Source organism: Pseudophryne corroboree, chromosome 7 (assembly GCF_028390025.1).
Source record: "Pseudophryne corroboree isolate aPseCor3 chromosome 7, aPseCor3.hap2, whole genome shotgun sequence".
NCBI classification, from domain to species: domain Eukaryota; kingdom Metazoa; phylum Chordata; class Amphibia; order Anura; family Myobatrachidae; genus Pseudophryne; species Pseudophryne corroboree.
The window spans coordinates 244,711,313-244,729,916 of NC_086450.1; the positions used below are offsets into that span (position 1 = coordinate 244,711,313).

The 18,604-nt window shown below is 48.7% G+C and overlaps 1 protein-coding gene across 3 annotated transcripts in view; it reads right to left on the bottom strand.

Moving 5' to 3' along the window:
• MYLK (myosin light chain kinase) overlaps positions 1 to 18,604 on the bottom strand; it is a 1,073,187-nt gene that overhangs the window by 731,713 nt on the left and 322,870 nt on the right. For all 3 annotated transcript variants that reach the window (XM_063934067.1, XM_063934064.1, XM_063934063.1), the window contains one exon: positions 9,116 to 9,281. In XM_063934067.1, coding sequence (XP_063790137.1) covers positions 9,116 to 9,281 — 166 coding nt within the window. The remainder of the gene's footprint in view (positions 1 to 9,115; positions 9,282 to 18,604) is intronic.

Below are 18,604 nucleotides of genomic sequence, written 5' to 3' on the forward strand. Positions count from 1 at the left end.
CGCACTGAGCGCTAGAGACTCTGGCACAGTGTACAGCAGAAAAATGGCGCGGAGGACATTTTTCGGAGTCTTGCGCATGCGCTGTAGACTCTGGCACTGTGCCAGAGTCTCAGCGCTGAGAGTGCTAGCAGATGCGGTGACGGCTACAGGAAAGGAGGGGGCCCACACACGGAGCCTGCACACGGGTCCCCTCCTCTCTAGAAACGCCGCTGTACATACCACAACATCTGACAATGCATCTGCATTATTAGGATTGGTACAAGGGTGGATATTTTATATTGCGCTGACCTTCAATAGATGGTGCCAGACACGCCCAAAAGGCGGTGCTAGACACACCCCTCCGATGGTGCACCCCCTAATAAAATGTGCTGCGCACGCCTATGTGTGAAAGTAATCAGTGCAGAGGGGTGGTGAGTACAGTAGGAGGTGATAAATGTAGTGCAATACAGGCCTGAATCATCTAGATTCAGCTCTTAAGTTCTTCCTTTTACTTGTGATTCAGGTATGTTTGTGGCTACAGCACATGCAATATATATGAGGCTCACAGTTGATGCACCTTCATTAACTGTACAAAAAAAGCCCCCCCCCATGTGCATTGACTTGTGGTGGATGCTAGAATCAAGTGGCCTAAAAGACCTATGACATCAGGGGGGAGGAGCCACATCACCAGGGGGAGGAGCTAGGCCAGCGGGATATTTCTTCTATCCATGCCATCAACTACTACCTTTAGTAACCCGGTGGCGAGCAAAGCGAGCCACCGAGCCCAGAGCGTTGCAAGCGAAGCGAGCCCACGAGGGTACATTTTCGGGTACCCTGTTCGGGCATGGTTCCTCCCCCTGGTGACATCAGAGGTCCCTTATCCAACTTGGATTTAGAACTAGCCATTGACTTGTAGAACAGTTTGTTATTACTGGCATATTACATACATCTCCTAACTACCTTCAGATCAGCCACTCTATGTGAAATTACACAACTGTAGTAACAGCTCTAAACAGATAATCATATAATCAGGGCCGTCTTTTCGTATGGGCTCAATGGGCTCTTGCCCAAGGGCCCCAGGAGTATAAGGGCCCTAGGCTGATAGCTGAGGTTCCCCTCTTTCCAGGGGTACCAGATTTTTGAAAATCGGCCTTGGGGAACCGGAGATATTCAACGTGAAAGCAGTGGTCTCCATCCGAGCCTGTTAATTGCTCTTCCCAGCCAGATATCTCAGGTTCTGTCTGACTTAGAGTTTTTATGAGGGTAGAATCCAAAAGCTGAGACTCTCCCCTTTTGCTGGACACTCTCAGCTTGTCTCTACTGTGCCCAGAACCAGAGATATCAGCCTTCCAGCAGCTGGTCCCTGCTCCAGCTCCACACGCCTGGTATACAGTTTTATATATTCATTGGAGGATTGCTCAGGCTCCTGACCTCTGATCCCCAAGTTCACAGAACCTTCTGAAAGGTGGGACTCTCTAGTTTTTTATCCCATTCAAAGCTAAGAAATATATTTTCAGGAACTTGAGATATCTGCAGTCAAGCAAGCTGCCCTCCCACCAGAAAATGATGAATATTAAGCCCACTCCATTAGCCACCCCTCCCCTGCGTATTAAACACCCCCTACCACCCCGGAAGTCATGTACCAGGGTGCCTTCATTCAGCCCAATGCCCCCTTTTACAGTTTAGTGTTCTCCCTCCCACCCCATCTGTGCAGTAAAGGAGCAATTAGCAGAAATTACTGCTCCAGGTCCTACATGCTGAGCGGAAGATAGAACACCCCCTACCGCCCGTGGGACATCAAAGCTGCCACTGATAGCACACCCCACCCCTACCGCTGGAGGATGGGTAGGGGGCCCAATGCATTGCTGTGCCCAGGGGCCTACACTGCCGTTAAGACGGCCCTGCATATAATCATGATATTTTGCTGATTCCCACCTCCCAGCACTACCAAACACTGACCCACTAACATACTGTACCTCACAACAATTTAAAATGGAACTTTGGCACTATGCGTGATTGCGAAAGGGGGCGAGTCTACGCCCCCTTGTGTATGACATTTTGGACAATTATAGTCATACATCTTTTTCAGTCAAAAATGTAGTAAATTTTTAGTTTCTTCACACTGCTAATGCATACCTCCCAACTATCCAGAATACAGCGGGACAGTCCAGCTAATTGGACACTGTCTCACAGATTGGGAGAGCCAATGATCACCGCTGCCGGTGATCACTGAATAGATGCTGTGCACGGCATCTATCGGTGCAGGGAGGGTCAGCCGGGGGCTGCCCAGCTGCTCAGGCAGCGCTTGGCCACGCCCATCAACTAATGCCATGCCCACTCCCCAGGAGACGACACCCCCTTTTTGGCTGCAAATAAACAATAAAACGCTAATTTGCAAAAAAAGACCATGTGATGCACCCCCCCCCCCTTCCCCCCTCAACCACACACACAAACGGAATTGAGCGGATCCATAAAGCCATGATTGTAAAAAAAGAAAAAAGTCCAAATACTAAATTCCCAGTACACTACAAGTATGTAAGTATGAGGCTGCAGTGTGAAGATGCTATGCAGTGCGAAAAAGACTCTAAAATGTGAAAGTACGAAATTCGCTATCCGTGATGTAGTGCCTAATTCATGACATATGGCACAAAAATGCTAGATGAATTAGAACACATCTGTATGTGTAATCTCCCCTTCTGAGTATGCAATATTTCTCTGACGTCCTAAGTGGATGCTGGGACTCCGTAAGGACCATGGGGAATAGCGGCTCCGCAGGAGACTGGGCACAACTAAAAGAAAGCTTTAGACTAACTGGTGTGCACTGGCTCCTCCCACTATGACCCTCCTCCAGACTTCAGTTAGAATCTTGTGCCCGGCTGAGCTGGATGCACACTAGGGGCTCTCCTGAGCTCCTAGAAAGAAAGTATATTTTAGGTTTTTTATTTTACAGTGAGATCTGCTGGCAACAGGCTCACTGCAACGAGGGACTAAGGGGAGAAGAAGCGAACCTACCTGACTGGAGATAGTTTGGGCTTCTTAGGCTACTGGACACCATTAGCTCCAGAGGGATCGAACACAGGACCCGACCTCGATCGTTCGGTCCCGGAGCCGCGCCGCCGTCCCCCTTACAGAGCCAGAAGCAAGAAGTGGTCCGGAAAATCGGCGGCAGAAGACCTCGGTCTTCAACAAGGTAGCGCACAGCACTGCAGCTGTGCGCCATTGCTCCTCATGCACACCTCACACTCCGGTCACTGATGGGTGCAGGGTGCTGGGGGGGGGGGCCTGAGCAGCAATATAAACACCTTGGCTGGCAAATCATCACAATATATAGTCCCAGGGCTATATATGTGATAAATTACCCCTGCCAGAATTCCTGAAAAAAGCGGGAGAAAAGTCAGCCGAAAAAGGGGCGGGGCTAACTCCCTCAGCACACTGGCGCCATTTTTCCCTCACAGCTCCGCTGGAGGGATCGCTCCCTGGCTCTCCCCTGCAGTATCAAGCTACAAAGGGTAAAAAAGAGAGGGGGGGCACTAAATTTAGGCGCAGTATAACTTATATAGCAGCTATAAGGGGAAATAATTCAGTTAATCCCTGTATTATTATAGCGCTCTGGTGTGTGCTGGCATACTCTCTCTCTGTCTCCCCAAAGGGCTTTGTGGGGTCCTGTCCTCTGTCAGAGCATTCCCTGTGTGTGTGCGGTGTGTCGGTACTGCTGTGTCGACATGTTTGATGAGGAGACTTATGTGGAGGCGGAGCAGATGCCTATAAATGTGATGTCACCCCCTGCGGGGCCGACACCTGAGTGGATGGTTATGTGGAAGGAATTACGTGACAGTGTCGACTCCTTACATAAAAGGTTTGACGACATACCGAATATGGGACAGCCGGCTTCTCAGCCTGTGCCTGCCCAGGCGTCTCAAAAGCCATCAGGGGCTCTAAAACGCCCGCTACCTCAGATGGCAGACACAGATGTCGACACGGATACTGACTCCAGTGTCGACGACGATGAGACTAATGTAACTTCCAATAGGGCCACACGTTACATGATTGAGGCTATGAAAAATGTGTTGCACATTTCTGATGTTACCCCAGGTACCACAAAAAAGGGTATTATGTTTGGAGAGAAAAAACTACCAGTAGTTTTTCCTCCATCTGAGGAGTTAAATGAAGTGTGTGAAGAAGCGTGGGCTTCCCCCGATAAGAAACTAGTAATTTCTAAAAGGTTACTAATGACGTACCCTTTACCGCCAGAGGATAGGTCACGTTGGGAAACATCCCCTAGGGTGGATAAAGCGCTCACACGCTTGTCAAAGAAGGTGGCACTACCGTCTCCGGATACGGCCGCCCCTAAAGGAACCTGCTGATAGAAAGCAGGAGGCTATCCTGAAGTCTGTATATACACACACAGGTATTATACTGAGACCAGCTATTGCTTCAGCATGGATGTGCAGTGCTGCAGCTGCGTGGTCAGATTCCCTGTCGGAAAATATTGATACCCTAGACAGGGACACTATATTGCTAACCGTAGAGCATATTAAAGACGCAGTCTTATACATGAGAGATGCACAGAGGGATATTTGCCGGCTGGCATCTAAAATAAGTGCAATGTCCATTTCTGCCAGGAGAGGGTTATGGACTCGGCAGTGGACAGGTGATGCAGACTCTAAAAGGCACATGGAAGTTTTGCCTTATAAAGGTGAGGAGTTGTTCGGGGATGGTCTCTCGGACCTAGTTTCCACAGCAACAGCTGGGAAGTCTGCATTTTTATCCCATGTTCCCTCACAGCCAAAGAAAGCACCGTATTATCAGGTACAGTCCTTTCGGCCCCATAAGGGCAAGCGGGTTAGAGGCGCGTCCTTTCTGCCCAGAGGCAGAGGTAGAGGGAAAAAGCTGCAGCATACAGCCAGTTCCCAGGAGCAAAAGTCCTCACCCGCTTCCTCTAAGTCCACCGCATGACGCTGGGGCTCCACAGGCGGAGCCAGGTACGGTGGGGGCCCGTCTCAAAAATTTGAGCGATCAGTGGGCTCGCTCACGGGTGGATCCCTGGATCTTTCAAGTAGTATCTCAGGGGTACAAGCTGGAATTCGAGACGTCTCCCCCCCGCCGTTTCCTCAAATCTGCCTTGCCAACAACTCCCTCAGGCAGGGAGGCAGTGATAGAGGCAATTCACAAGCTGTATTCCCAGCAGGTGATAGTAAAGGTGCCCCTACTTCAACAAGGACGGGGTTACTATTCCACAATGTTTGTGGTACCGAAACCGGACGGTTCGGTGAGACCCATTTTAAATTTGAAATCCTTGAACACATATATAAAAAAATTCAAGTTCAAGATGGAATCGCTCAGGGCGGTTATTGCAAGCCTGGACGAGGGGGATTACATGGTATCACTGGACATCAAGGATGCTTACCTGCATGTCCCCATTTACCATCCTCACCAGGAGTACCTCAGATTTGTGGTACAGGATTGTCATTACCAATTACACACGTTGCCGTTCGGTCTATCCACGGCTCCGAGGGTCTTTACCAAGGTAATGGCCGAAATGATGATACTCCTTCGAAAGAAGGGAGTTTTAATTATCCCGTACTTGGACGATCTCCTGATAAAGGCAAGGTCCAGGGAGCAGTTGTTAGTCGGGGTAGCACTATCTCGGGAGGTGCTACAACAGCACGGCTGGATTCTAAATATTCTAAAGTCACAGCTGGTCCCTACGACACGTCTACTGTTCCTGGGGATGGTTCTGGACACAGAACAGAAAAAAGTGTTTCTCCCGGAGGAGAAGGCCAAGGAGTTGTCATCTCTAGTCAGAGGCCTCCTAAAACCAAAACAGGTGTCGGTGCATCACTGCACGCGGATCCTGGGAAAGATGGTAGCTTCCTACGAAGCAATTCCATTCGGCAGGTTCCATGCAAGAACCTTTCAGTGGGACCTGTTGGACAAGTGGTCCGGATCGCATCTTCAGATGCATCCGCTGATAACCCTGTCTCCAAGGACCAGGGTGTCTCTGCTGTGGTGGCTGCAAAGTGCTCATCTTCAGGAGGGCCGCAGATTCGGCATACAGGACTGGGTCCTGGTGACCACGGATACCAGCCTTCGAGGCTGGGGGGCAGTCACACAGGGAAGAAACTTCCAAGGACTATGGTCAAGTCAGGAGACTTCCCTACACATAAATATTCTGGAACTGAGGGCCATTTACAATGCCCTAAGTCAGGCAAAACCCCTGCTTCAAAACCAGCCGGTACTGATCCAGTCAGACAACATCACGGCAGTCGCCCATGTAAACCGACAGGGCGGCACGAGAAGCAGGACGGCGATGGCAGAAGCCACAATGATTCTCCGATGGGCGGAAAATCACGTGTTAGCACTGTCAGCAGTGTTCATTCCGGGAGTGGACAACTGGGAAGCAGACTTCCTCAGCAGGCACAACCTCCATCCGGGAGAGTGGGGACTTCATCCAGAAGTCTTCCAACTGATTGTAAACCGTTGGGAAAGGCCACAGGTGGACATAATGGCGTCCCGCCTAAACAAAAAGCTAGAAAGATATTGCGCCAGGTCAAGAGACCCGCAGGCGATAGCTGTGGACGCTCTAGTGACACCGTGGGTGTACCGGTCGGTTTATGTGTTCCCTCCTCTTCCTCTCATACCAAAGGTACTGAGGATAATAAGGAGAAGAGGAGTAAGAACTATACTCATTGTTCCGGATTGGCCAAGAAGAGCTTGGTACCCGGAACTTCAAGAAATGATCTCAGAGGACCCATGGCCTCTGCCGCTCAGACAGGACCTGCTGCAGCAGGGGCCCTGTCTGTTCCAAGACTTACCGCGGCTGCGTTTGACGGCATGGCGGTTGAACACCGGATCCTGAAGGAAAAGGGTATTCCGGAGGAAGTCATTCCTACGCTGATTAAAGCTAGGAAGGAAGTAACCGCAAACCATTATCACCGCATATGGCGAAAATATGTTGCGTGGTGTGAGGCCAGGAAGGCCCCAACGGAGGAATTTCAGCTGGGCCGTTTCCTGCACTTCTTACAGTCAGGGGTGACTATGGGCCTAAAATTGGGTTCCATTAAGGTCCAGATTTCGGCTCTATCGATTTTCTTCCAGAGAGAACTGGCTTCACTACCTGAAGTTCAGACTTTTGTTAAGGGAGTGCTGCATATTCAGCCCCCTTTTGTGCCTCCAGTGGCACCTTGGGATCTCAACGTGGTGTTGGATTTCCTAAAGTCACATTGGTTTGAGCCACTTAAAACCGTGGAATTGAAGTATCTCACGTGGAAAGTGGTCATGTTGTTGGCCTTGGCTTCGGCCAGGTGTGTATCAGAATTGGCGGCTTTGTCATGTAAAAGCCCTTATCTGATTTTCCATATGGATAGGGCAGAATTGAGGACTCGTCCCCAATTTCTCCCTAAGGTGGTATCAGCCTTTCATCTGAACCAGCCTATCGTGGTGCCTGCGGCTACTAAAGACTTGGAGGCTTCCAAGTTGTTGGACGTAGTCAGGGCCCTGAAAATGTATGTTTCCAGGACAGCTGGAGTCAGAAAGACTGACTCGCTATTTATCCTGTATGCGCCCCACAAGTTGGGTGCACCTGCTTCAAAGCAGACTATTGCTCGCTGGATCTGTAGTACGATTCAGCTTGCACATTCTGCGGCTGGACTGCCGCATCCTAAATCGGTAAAAGCCCATTCCACGAGGAAGGTGGGCTCTTCTTGGGCGGCTGCCCGAGGGGTCTCGGCTCTTCAACTTTGCCGAGCAGCTACTTGGTCGGGGTCAAACACGTTTGCTAAATTTTACAAGTTTGACACCCTGGCTGAGGAGGACCTAGAGTTTGCCCATTCGGTGCTGCAGAGTCATCCGCACTCTCCCGCCCGTTTGGGAGCTTTGGTATAATCCCCATGGTCCTTACGGAGTCCCAGCATCCACTTAGGACGTCAGAGAAAATAAGAATTTACTCACCGGTAATTCTATTTCTCGTAGTCCGTAGTGGATGCTGGGCGCCCATCCCAAGTGCGGATTGTCTGCAATACTTGTATATAGTTATTGTCTAACTAAAGGGTTATTGTTGAGCCATCTGTTGAGAGGCTCAGTTGTTATCATACTGTTAACTGGGTATTGTATCACGAGTTATACGGTGTGATTGGTGTGGCTGGTATGAGTCTTACCCGGGATTCAAAATCCTTCCTTATTGTGTCAGCTCTTCCGGGCACAGTATCCTAACTGAAGTCTGGAGGAGGGTCATAGTGGGAGGAGCCAGTGCACACCAGGTAGTCTAAAGCTTTCTTTTAGTTGTGCCCAGTCTCCTGCGGAGCCGCTATTCCCCATGGTCCTTACGGAGTCCCAGCATCCACTACGGACTACGAGAAATAGAATTACCGGTGAGTAAATTCTTATTATTTAAACAGTCATACGCTATTTTTACAGCTGTGCAAATATAAATAATATTTCTAGAATAATAAAGTAATTATAGACTGAACACTGGGGCTGATTCAGAACTGATCGGTGCCGTGCGTTTTGGCACAGCAGCGATCAGGTCTGAACTGCACATTCACCGGTGCCGCAGTGTGTCGGCGCATGGCAGTCAGCTGACGGTTGTCGTAGCCCTGCGATCGCCTCTGCCTGATTGACAGGCAGAGGCAATCGCTGGGCAGGAGGGTGCGGGCTGGCGGCGTTTAGGCGCCATTTTTGGGGCATGGTCCCGGCAACGCAGGCATGCCTGGACCATTGGCGGGATGGGCCACGGTGGCTGCGTGACGTCCCAGGGCAGCGACGAGTAGCTCCCTGCCAGTGCGCAGGAGCTGCGCTGGCTGGGAGCTACTCCTGAAGTACAAAAGCATCGCCGCTGTGCGATGCTTTTGTACTTGTGCGACGGGGCAGGGACTGACATGCGAGGCAGACTAGCCCTGTGCTGGGCGCCCCCCCGCATGTCAGTGTAGCTGATCGTAGATGTGCTAAATTTAGCACATCTACGATCAGGTCTGAATTAGCTCCACTGTATTGATCTTATGATGGCTGCTATTACTTTCATAGGGACACCGTTCTGATAAGGTTTCTTTTTCTAAACATTTGTTGGCACTGCTCATTTGAAGGTGTCTTTATGACAACTACAGTGAGTGATTTTAACTCACTGGCGGATCGTACTTACCTTGGACAACAAGCTCGGTGGACACAGAACTTTTCCCACAGTTGTTTACCACTGAACAGGTATAAATTCCAGCGTCCCCTTCAGACACTCCCCGAATTTCCAAGAAATGCACCCCAGACTTGTCGTACATCTTGTATCGGTCTTTATTCAGAAGCTGAACATGGTCCTGCATAATACAAAATAAACAAAGAATCGTCTCACTACAAACATGCAGCAAGAAGTGTATTTCATAAAAAACATGGATGTATGGAAAATTATACTGTAAAGAAGAAATAAATTGTACATTCTGTGGTACTCAGTATTATGTTTCATATTTTTTCTATTCCTTAATCTGAAAAAACAACCGACAATGGCATCCCGGGTCAAGCTACCCAGGTTGCGAAGGCGAGCTACCCGCCACTCAGAGTGACAACCGACAACGGCGGGCGAGCTACCGGCCACTCAACAGACAACGGCATCCCGGCCGTCAGTATGCCGGCAGTGGGGCGAGTGCAAAGATTCCCCCGTTGGGCTTGCTGCGCTCACCAGGCTGCGGGCTTGGTGGCTCACTGCACTTGCCACAGGTTCTATTTCCAATCTATAGGTGTCGTAGACATCTACGAGTTGGAATAGCTCCTGTAAGCTGAGATTCTGGCTGTTGGCATTGATAATGGTTCCTAGAGTGTAGATGTGAGAGAGAAGGGAGGGTACCCGTCCACTAAGCCCATTTGAAGTCTATGGGCTTTACTGTATATAATCAAGTTTATATGTACTGTATATACTGTATGTCTGATACACAGAAATTAAATAATTAGACCCTGGTAGATCGTGTCAACTGGTCACCCTTCGTATGCCCTACAACAGCGGTCACTAAACTGTCACTCTGAGCGGCGGGTAGCTCGCCTTCGCAATCTGGATAGCTTGACCCCTGCTGGCTGCTGCTGCCAGACCTTAGGAGAAGTCCGCAATTGACTCCATCCACCCATCCATAGCACTCCTCCACTTTAGATTTCTTATCTCCAGTCAGGCTGGTTGGTTAAAGATAAGTATTATAGCGTTTTCTACCTCAACAGCCCAGAGAGAGGGTATAGCTGCTCACCGTATATGTCCTGTGTGTTAATGGTGAAGCCGGGATTAAAGCAAGAATGAAGCTGTCAGGCGTCCTTGATGTTATCAGAGTCTCGGAGCGGGAGGGAGGCTGCGGCTGCTACTCGTCTCCGTCCTCTGTGTCAAACTATATACATTGTCCCTATTCCTGTCGTGAATGTTTGATTTCTGGAGAGACGGACCTGGGTTATATTGATTGACACATTGTTGGTTGGGACCGCCATGTCGGTGTATATATATATCTATCACTGTCTCTTTTTATATCATGTTCTACTATATATTCCCTCTTAGGAGGACACTAGAAATTCAATAAGTAAAATAAGATATATTAAAAACATCTTGGCAGAGATTAGGATTGAACCCATGTCTCCGAATCAAATGATGAACACTTTAGCCAACTTGGCTATATAGCCTCTACCTATTTGAGTGAGTTGGAACTTAATGTTAACGTATTATGGGGGTCATTCCGAGTTGTTCGCTCGGTATTTTTTTCTCGCAACGGAGCGATTAGTCGCTAATGCGCATGCGCAATGTCCGCAGTGCGACTGCGTCAAGTAAATTTGCTATGCAGTTAGGAATTTTACTCACGGCATTACGAGGTTTTTTCTTCGTTCTGGTGATCGGAGTGTGATTGACAGGAAGTGGGTGTTTCTGGGCGGAAACAGGCCGTTTTATGGGTGTGTGCGAAAAAACGCTACAGTTTCTGGGAAAAACGCAGGAGTGGCTGGAGAAACGGAGGAGTGTCTGGGCGAACGCTGGGTGTGTTTGTGACGTCAAACCAGGAACGACAAGCACTGAACTGATCGCAGATGCCGAGTACGTCTGGAGCTACTCAGAAACTGCTAAGAGGTGTGTGGTCGCAATTTAGAGAATCTTTCGTTCGCAATTTTAAGAAGCTAAGATTCACTCCCAGTAGGCGCGGCTTAGCGTGTGTAAAGCTGCTAAAAGCAGCTTGCGTGCGAACAACTCGGAATGACCCCCAATGTGGATATATAAAAACAAATAATATTTTGATTGTTTATTGTTTTATTACAATAATGTAATGAAACTATGATTCACCAATTGTTCCTCAATGATGCCTTATGAATAAGTTAGGATAATATTAAGTAATGAATGGAAATACTATCTATCTTACTACTATTAAATCACTCTACATCAGGTAGTTGCTTTGATTTTACCTTCCAGGTGAAAACTCTCACTATTAACTGACAAAGACATTGGACATTATCATCTTTAAATAAGAGCTCACCTGGACAATGGATCACTGTTCCTTTCCTTCTGAAGAAACTGCCACATCCTTAACAGCAGAGAAACTCGTCAAGGATTAACGGCAACCACACCAGTTATGCTGTATATGCTTCCAGTTACCTGGCTGACACAGAGGACGGAGACAAGTAGCAGCCGCGGCCTCCCTCCCGCTCCGAGACTGTGATAACGTCAAGGACGCCTGACAGCTTCATTCTTGCTTGAATTCCGGCTTTAACAATAACACGCAGGACAAATACGGTGATCAACTATACTCTCTCTCTCTCTCTCTCTGGGCTGTTGAGGTAGAAAACGCTATGATACTTACCTTTAACAAACCAGCCTGGAGATAAGAAAGCTAACTTCTCAGCCGGCGCAGCTGTCAGACGGTGAGAAATATATCTATAAGAGCGGGAGGTGGTAGCATACCACTGGCAAAAGAACTGCTCATTGCATTAAACTACTAATTTAATCCATATCCCTGACACTGATTCAGGACAAACCATATCAACAATATTAAATATACATGTGGATAGTGAGATTATGCCCTATGGAATATTACTGATTTTATTGTGATATATGTTTCTGTTTTAAACTTTTGTGCAAATTAATAAATTGTTAAGTGCTCTCTGAGTAATTTTTATTACTCTCTTTTATGCTAAATATCTTTTCTCTGACGTCCTAGTGGATGCTGGGAACTCCGTAAGGACCATGGGGAATAGCGGGCTCCGAAGGAGGCTGGGCACTCTAGAAAGATTTATGACTACCTGGTGTGCACTGGCTCCTCCCACTATGACCCTCCTCCAAGCCTCAGTTAGATCTTGTGCCCGGCCGAGGTTGGATACACACTAGGGGCTCTCCTGAGCCCTTAGAAAGAAAGTATAGATTTAGTTTTTTTATTTTCAGTGAGACCTGCTGGCAACAGGCTCACTGCAGCGAGGGACTAAGGGGAGAAGAAGCGAACTCGCCTGCTTGCAGCCGGATTGGGCTTCTTAGGCTACTGGACACCATTAGCTCCAGAGGGATCGACCGCAGGCCCAGTCCTTGGTGTTCGGTCCCGGAGCCGCGCCGCCGTCCCCCTTACAGAGCCAGAAGCAAGAAGAGGTCCGGAAAAACGGCGGCAGAAGACATCAGTCTTCACCAAGGTAGCGCACAGCACTGCAGCTGTGCGCCATTGCTCCTCATACACACTTCACACTCCGGTCACTGAGGGTGCAGGGCGCTTGGGGGGGGCGCCCTGAGCAGCAATAAAAACACCTTGGCTGGCAAAAATACCACAATATATAGCCCCAGAGGCTATATATGTGGTAAATACCCCTGCCAGAATCCAGAAAAAAGCGGGAGAATAGGCCGCGGAAAAGGGGCGGAGCTATCTCCCTCAGACACACTGGCGCCATTTTCTCTTCACAGTGCAACTGGAAGAAAGCTCCCCAGGCTCTCCCCTGTAGTTTTCAGGCTCAAAGGGTAAAAAAGAGAGGGGGGGCACTAAATTTAGGCGCAATATTGTATATACAAGCAGCTATGGGGGAAAATTCACTCAGTTATAGTGTTAATCCCCTCATTATATGGCGCTCTGGTGTGTGCTGGCATACTCTCTCTCTGTCTCCCCAAAGGGCTTTGTGGGTCCTGTCCTCAGTCAGAGCATTCCCTGTGTGTGTGCGGTGTGTCGGTACAGCTGTGTCGACATGTTTGAGGAGGAGGCTTATATAGTGACGGAGCAGATGCCGATAAATGTGATGTCGCCCCCTGTGGGGCCGACACCAGAGTGGATGGTTAGGTAAAAGGTATTAACCGACAGTGTCAACTCCTTACATAAAAGGGTGGATGACGTAACAGCTGTGGGACAGCCGGCTTCTCAGTCCGTGGCCTGCCCAGGCGTCTCAAAGGCCATCAGGGGCTCAAAAACGCCCGCTCATTCAGATGGCAGACACAGATGTCGACACGGAGTCTGACTCCAGTGTCGACAAGGTTGAGACATATACACAATCCACTAGGAACATCCGTGACTTGATCCCGGCAATAAAAAAAAAAAAAAAATGTGTTACACATTTCTGACATTAACCTCTAAAAATGGGTTTTTTATGTTTGGGGAGAAAAAGCAGGCAGTGTTTTGTTCCCCCATCAGATGAATGAATGAAGTGTGTGAAAAGCGTGGGTTCCCCCTGATAAGAAACTGGTAATTTCTAAAAAGTTACTGATGGCGTACCCTTTCCCGCCAGAGGATAAGTTACGCTGGGAGATATCCCCTAGGGTGGATTAGGCGCTCACACGGTTGTCAAAATAGGTGGCACTGCCGTTTTAGGAACGGCCACTTTGAAGGTACCTGTTGATAAAAAGCAGGAGGCTATCCTGAAGTCTGTATTTACACACTCAGGTACTAGACTGAAACCTGCAGAGCGTGCTGCTGCAGCGTGGTCGGTGACCCTGTCAAACGTACTAGTTTGCTAACATGAGAACATATTAAAGACGTCGTCTTATATATGAGGGATGCACAGAGGGATATTTTGCCGGCTGGCATCCAAAATGAATGTAATGTCCATTCTGTCAGGAGGGTATTGGAGACCTGTCACTGGACAGGTGATGCTGACCTTAAAAGGCGCATAGAGATTCTGCCTTATAAGGGTGAGGAATTATTTGGGGATGGTCTCTGGGACCTCGTATCCGCAGCAACAGCTGGGAAGAAATATTTTTACCTCAGTTTTCCTCACAGACTAAGAAAGCACTGTATTATCAGGTACAGTCCTTTCGGCTTCAGAAAAGCAAGCGGGTCAAAGGCGCTTCCTTTCTGTACAAAGACAAGGGAAGAGGGAAAAAGCTGCACCAGTCAGCCTGTTCCCAGAATCATAATTCTTCTCTCGCTTCCTCTGAGTCCACAGCATGACGCGGGGGCTCCACAGGTGTAGCCAGGTACGGTGGGGGGCCGTCTCAAAAATTTCAGCGATCAGTGGGCTCGCTCACAGGTGGATCCCTGTTTCATTCAAGTAGTATTTCAGGGGTACAAGCTGGAATTCGAGATGTCTTCCCCCCCGTCGTTTCCTCAAATATGCCTTGCCGACAACTCCCTCAGGCAGGGAGGCTGTGCTAGAGGCAATTAATAAGCTGTATTCCCAGCAGGTAATACTTAAGGTGCCCCTACTTCAACAAGGACGGGGTTACTATTCCACACGGTTTGGGGTACCGAAACCGCATGGTTCGGTGTGACCCTTCTTTATATTTAAAATCCTTGAACACATGCATAAAAAATTCAAGTTCAAGACGGAATCGCTCAGGGCGGTTATTGCAAGCCTGGACGAGGGGGATTACATGGTATCCCGGGACATCAAGGATGCTTACCTGCATGTCCCTATTTACTATCCTCGTCAGGAGTACCTCAGATTTGTGGTACAGGATTACCATTACCAAGTCCAGACTCTGCCGTTTGGACTGTACATGGCACCGAGGGTGTTACCAAGGTAATGGCCGGAATGATGATACTCCTTCGAAAAAGGGGAGTTTTAATTATCCCATACTTGGACAATCTCCTTATAAGGGCGAGGTCCAAGGAGCAGTTGCTAGTCGGGGTAGCACTATTTTGGAAAGTGCTACAACAGCACGGTTGGATTCTAAACAGTCCAGAGTCACAGCTGGTTCCTACGACACGTCTACTGTTCCTGGGGATGGTTCTGGACACAGACCAGAAATAAGTGTTTCTCCCGGTGGAGAAAGCCAAGGAGCTGTCATCTCTAGTCAGAGACCTCCTGAAGCCAAAACAGTTATCGGTGCATCATTGCACGCGAGTCCTGGGAAAAATGTTAGCTTCCTACGAAGCAATCCCATTCGGCAGGTTCCATGCAAGAACTTTTCAGGGGGACCTGTTAGACAAGTGGTCCGGGTCGCATCTTCAGATGCATTAGGCTGATAACCCTGTCTCCAAGGACCAGGGTATCTCTACTGTAGTGGCTGCAGAGTGCCCATCTTCAAGAGGGCCGCAGGTTCGACATACAGGACTAGGTCCTAGTGACCATGGATGCCAGCCTTTGAGGCTGGGGGGCAGTCACACAGGGAAGAAACTTCCAGGGACTTTGGTCAAGTCAGGTGACTTCCCTACATAAATATTCTGGAACAGAGGGCCATTTACAATGCCCTGAGTCAGGCAAGGCCTCTGCTTCAAAACCAGCCGGTCCTGATCCAATCAGGCAACATCACGGCAGTCGTCCATGTAAACCAACAGGGCGGCACAAGAAGCAGGATGGCGATGGCAGAAGCCACAAGGATTCTCCGATGGGCGGAAAATCATGTGTTAGCACTGTCAGCAGTGTTCATTCCCGGAGTGGACAACTGGGAAGCAGATCTTCTCAGCAGACATGACTTCCACCCGAGAGTGTGGGGACTTCATCCAGAAGTCTTCCAAAGGATTGTACACCATTGGGAAAGGCCACAGGTGGACATGAAGGCGTCCCACCTCAACAAAAAGCTATAAAAGATATTGCGCCAGGTCAAGGGACCTTCAGGCGATAGCTGTGGACGCTCTGGTAACACCGTGGGTGTACCAGTCGTTTTATGTGTTCCCCCCTCTGCCTCTCATACCAAAGGTACTGAGAATAATAAGAAGGCGAGGAGTAAGAACGATACTTGTGGTTCCGGATTGGCCAAGAAGAGCCTGGTACCCAGAACTTCAAGAAAATATATCAGAGGACCCATGGCCTCTGCCGCTCAGACAGGACCTGCTGCAGCAGGGGCCCTGTCTGTTCCAAGACTTACCGCGGCTACGTTTTGATGGCATGGCGGTTGAACGCCGGATCCTAAAGGAAAAGGGCATTCCGGAGGAAGTCATTCCTACGCTGATTCAAGCCAGGAAAGATGTAACTGCAAAACATTATCACCGCATATGGCGGAAATATGTTGCTTGGTGTGAGGCCAAAAAAGGCCCCAACAGAGGAATTTCAACTAGGTCGATTTCTGCATTTCCTACAATCAGGAGTGTCTATGGGCCTAAAATTAGGCTCCATTAAGATACAGATCTCGGCTCTGTCGATTTTCTTCCAGAAAGCATTAGCTTCAGTACCTGAAGTTCAGACATTGTAAAAGGAGTGCTGCATATTCAGCCCCCGGTTGTGCCTCCAGTGGCACCTTGGGATGTCAACGTGGAGTTGAGTTTCTTAAAATCACATTGGTTTGAACCACTAAAAACCGTGGATCTAAAATATCTCACGTTGCAAGTGGTCATGTTATTGGCCTTGGTTTCCGCCAGGCGTGTATCAGAATTGGCGGCTTTGTCATATAAAAGTCCTTATCTGATTTTCCATATGGATAGGGCAGAATTGAGGACTCGTCCCCAGTTTCTCCCTAAGGTGGTATCAGCTTTTCACTTGAACCAACCTATTGTGGTGCCTGCGGCTACTAGGGACTTGGAGGATTCCAAGTTACTGGACGTAGTCAGGGCCTTGAAAAATTATGTTTCCAGGACGGCTAGAGTCAGGAAAATTGACTCGCTATTTATCCTGTATGCACCCAACAGGCTGGGTGCTCCTGCTTCTAAGCAGACTATCGCTCGCTGGATCTGTGACACGATTCAGCAGGCGCATTCTGCGGCTGGACTGCCGCATCTTAAATCAGTGAAAGCCCATTCCACAGGGAAGGTGGGCTCATCTTGGGCGGCTGCCCGAGGGGTATCGGCTTTACAACTTTGCTGAGCTGTTACTTGGTCAGGGGCAAACACGTTTGCAAAATTCTACAAAATTGATACCCTGGCTGAGGAGGACCTGGAGTTCTCTCATTCGGTGCTGCAGAGTCATCCGCACTCTCCCGCCCGTTTGGGAGCTTTGGTATAATCCCCATGGTCCTTACGGAGTTCCCAGCATCCACTAGGACGTCAGAGAAAATAAGATTTTACTCACCGGTAAATCTATTTCTCGTAGTCCGTAGTGGATGCTGGGCGCCCATCCCAAGTGCGGATTGTCTGCAATACTTGTATATAGTTATTGCCTAACTAAAGGGTTATTGTTGAGCCATCTGTTGAGAGGCTCAGTTATATTCATACTGTTAACTGGGTATAGTATCACGAGTTATACGGTGTGATTGGTGTGGCTGGTATGAGTCAAAATCCTTCCTTATTATGTCAGCTCTTCCGGGCACAGTGTCCTAACTGAGGCTTGGAGGAGGGTCATAGTGGGAGGAGCCAGTGCACACCAGGTAGTCATAAATCTTTCTAGAGTGCCCAGCCTCCTTCGGAGCCCGCTATTCCCCATGGTCCTTACGGAGTTCCCAGCATCCACTACGGACTACGAGAAATAGATTTACCGGTGAGTAAAATCTTATTTGTGACTGCTAGGTTAGATGGGAGCAGCTTAGAATTAGCACTACTAATGTAGAGACATTGGCCCTCATTCCGAGTTGTTCGCTCGCAAGGCGATTTTAGCAGAGTTACACACGCTAAGCCGCCGCCTACTGGGAGTGAATCTTAGCTTCTTAAAATTGCGAACGATGTATTCGCAATATTGCGATTACAAACTACTTAGCAGTTTCAGAGTAGCTTCAGACTTACTCGGCATCTGCGATCAGTTCAGTGCTTGTCGTTCCTGGTTTGACGTCACAAACACACCCAGCGTTCGCCCAGACACTCCTCCGTTTCTCCAGCCACTCCTGCGTTTTTTCCGGAAACGGTAGCGTTTTCATCCACACGCCCATAAAACGCCGTGTTTCCGCCCAGTAACACCCATTTCCTGTCAATCACATTACGTTCGCCGGAGCGAAGAAAAAGCCGTGAGTAAAAAAACTATCTTCATAGCAAAATTACTTGGCGCAGTCGCAGTGCGAACATTGCGCATGCGTACTAAGCAGAAAAACGCTGCGATGCGAAGAAAATTACCGAGCGAACGACTCGGAATGAGGGCCATTTATTGGTTTTTTAATGACATATTGTATATAAAAAATCTTTCAGTTCCCGAATTCTTATATCTTGAGGTACTTTAAAAGTAATTAGATGTCTTACTGAGGGGCATAATGTGTAATGATTATTATGGTGCGTGGCATAATGTATCATGGGCATTCCGGTGTGGTCTAATGTGTAATAAGAGCCGTATATCCACGTCTGGACTTACTTTGGAACCATAATTTCAGAATTTCTATGTACAGACGTAGCCATGCTCGATGCTGCCGCGATGCATGCAGCAATGGTGT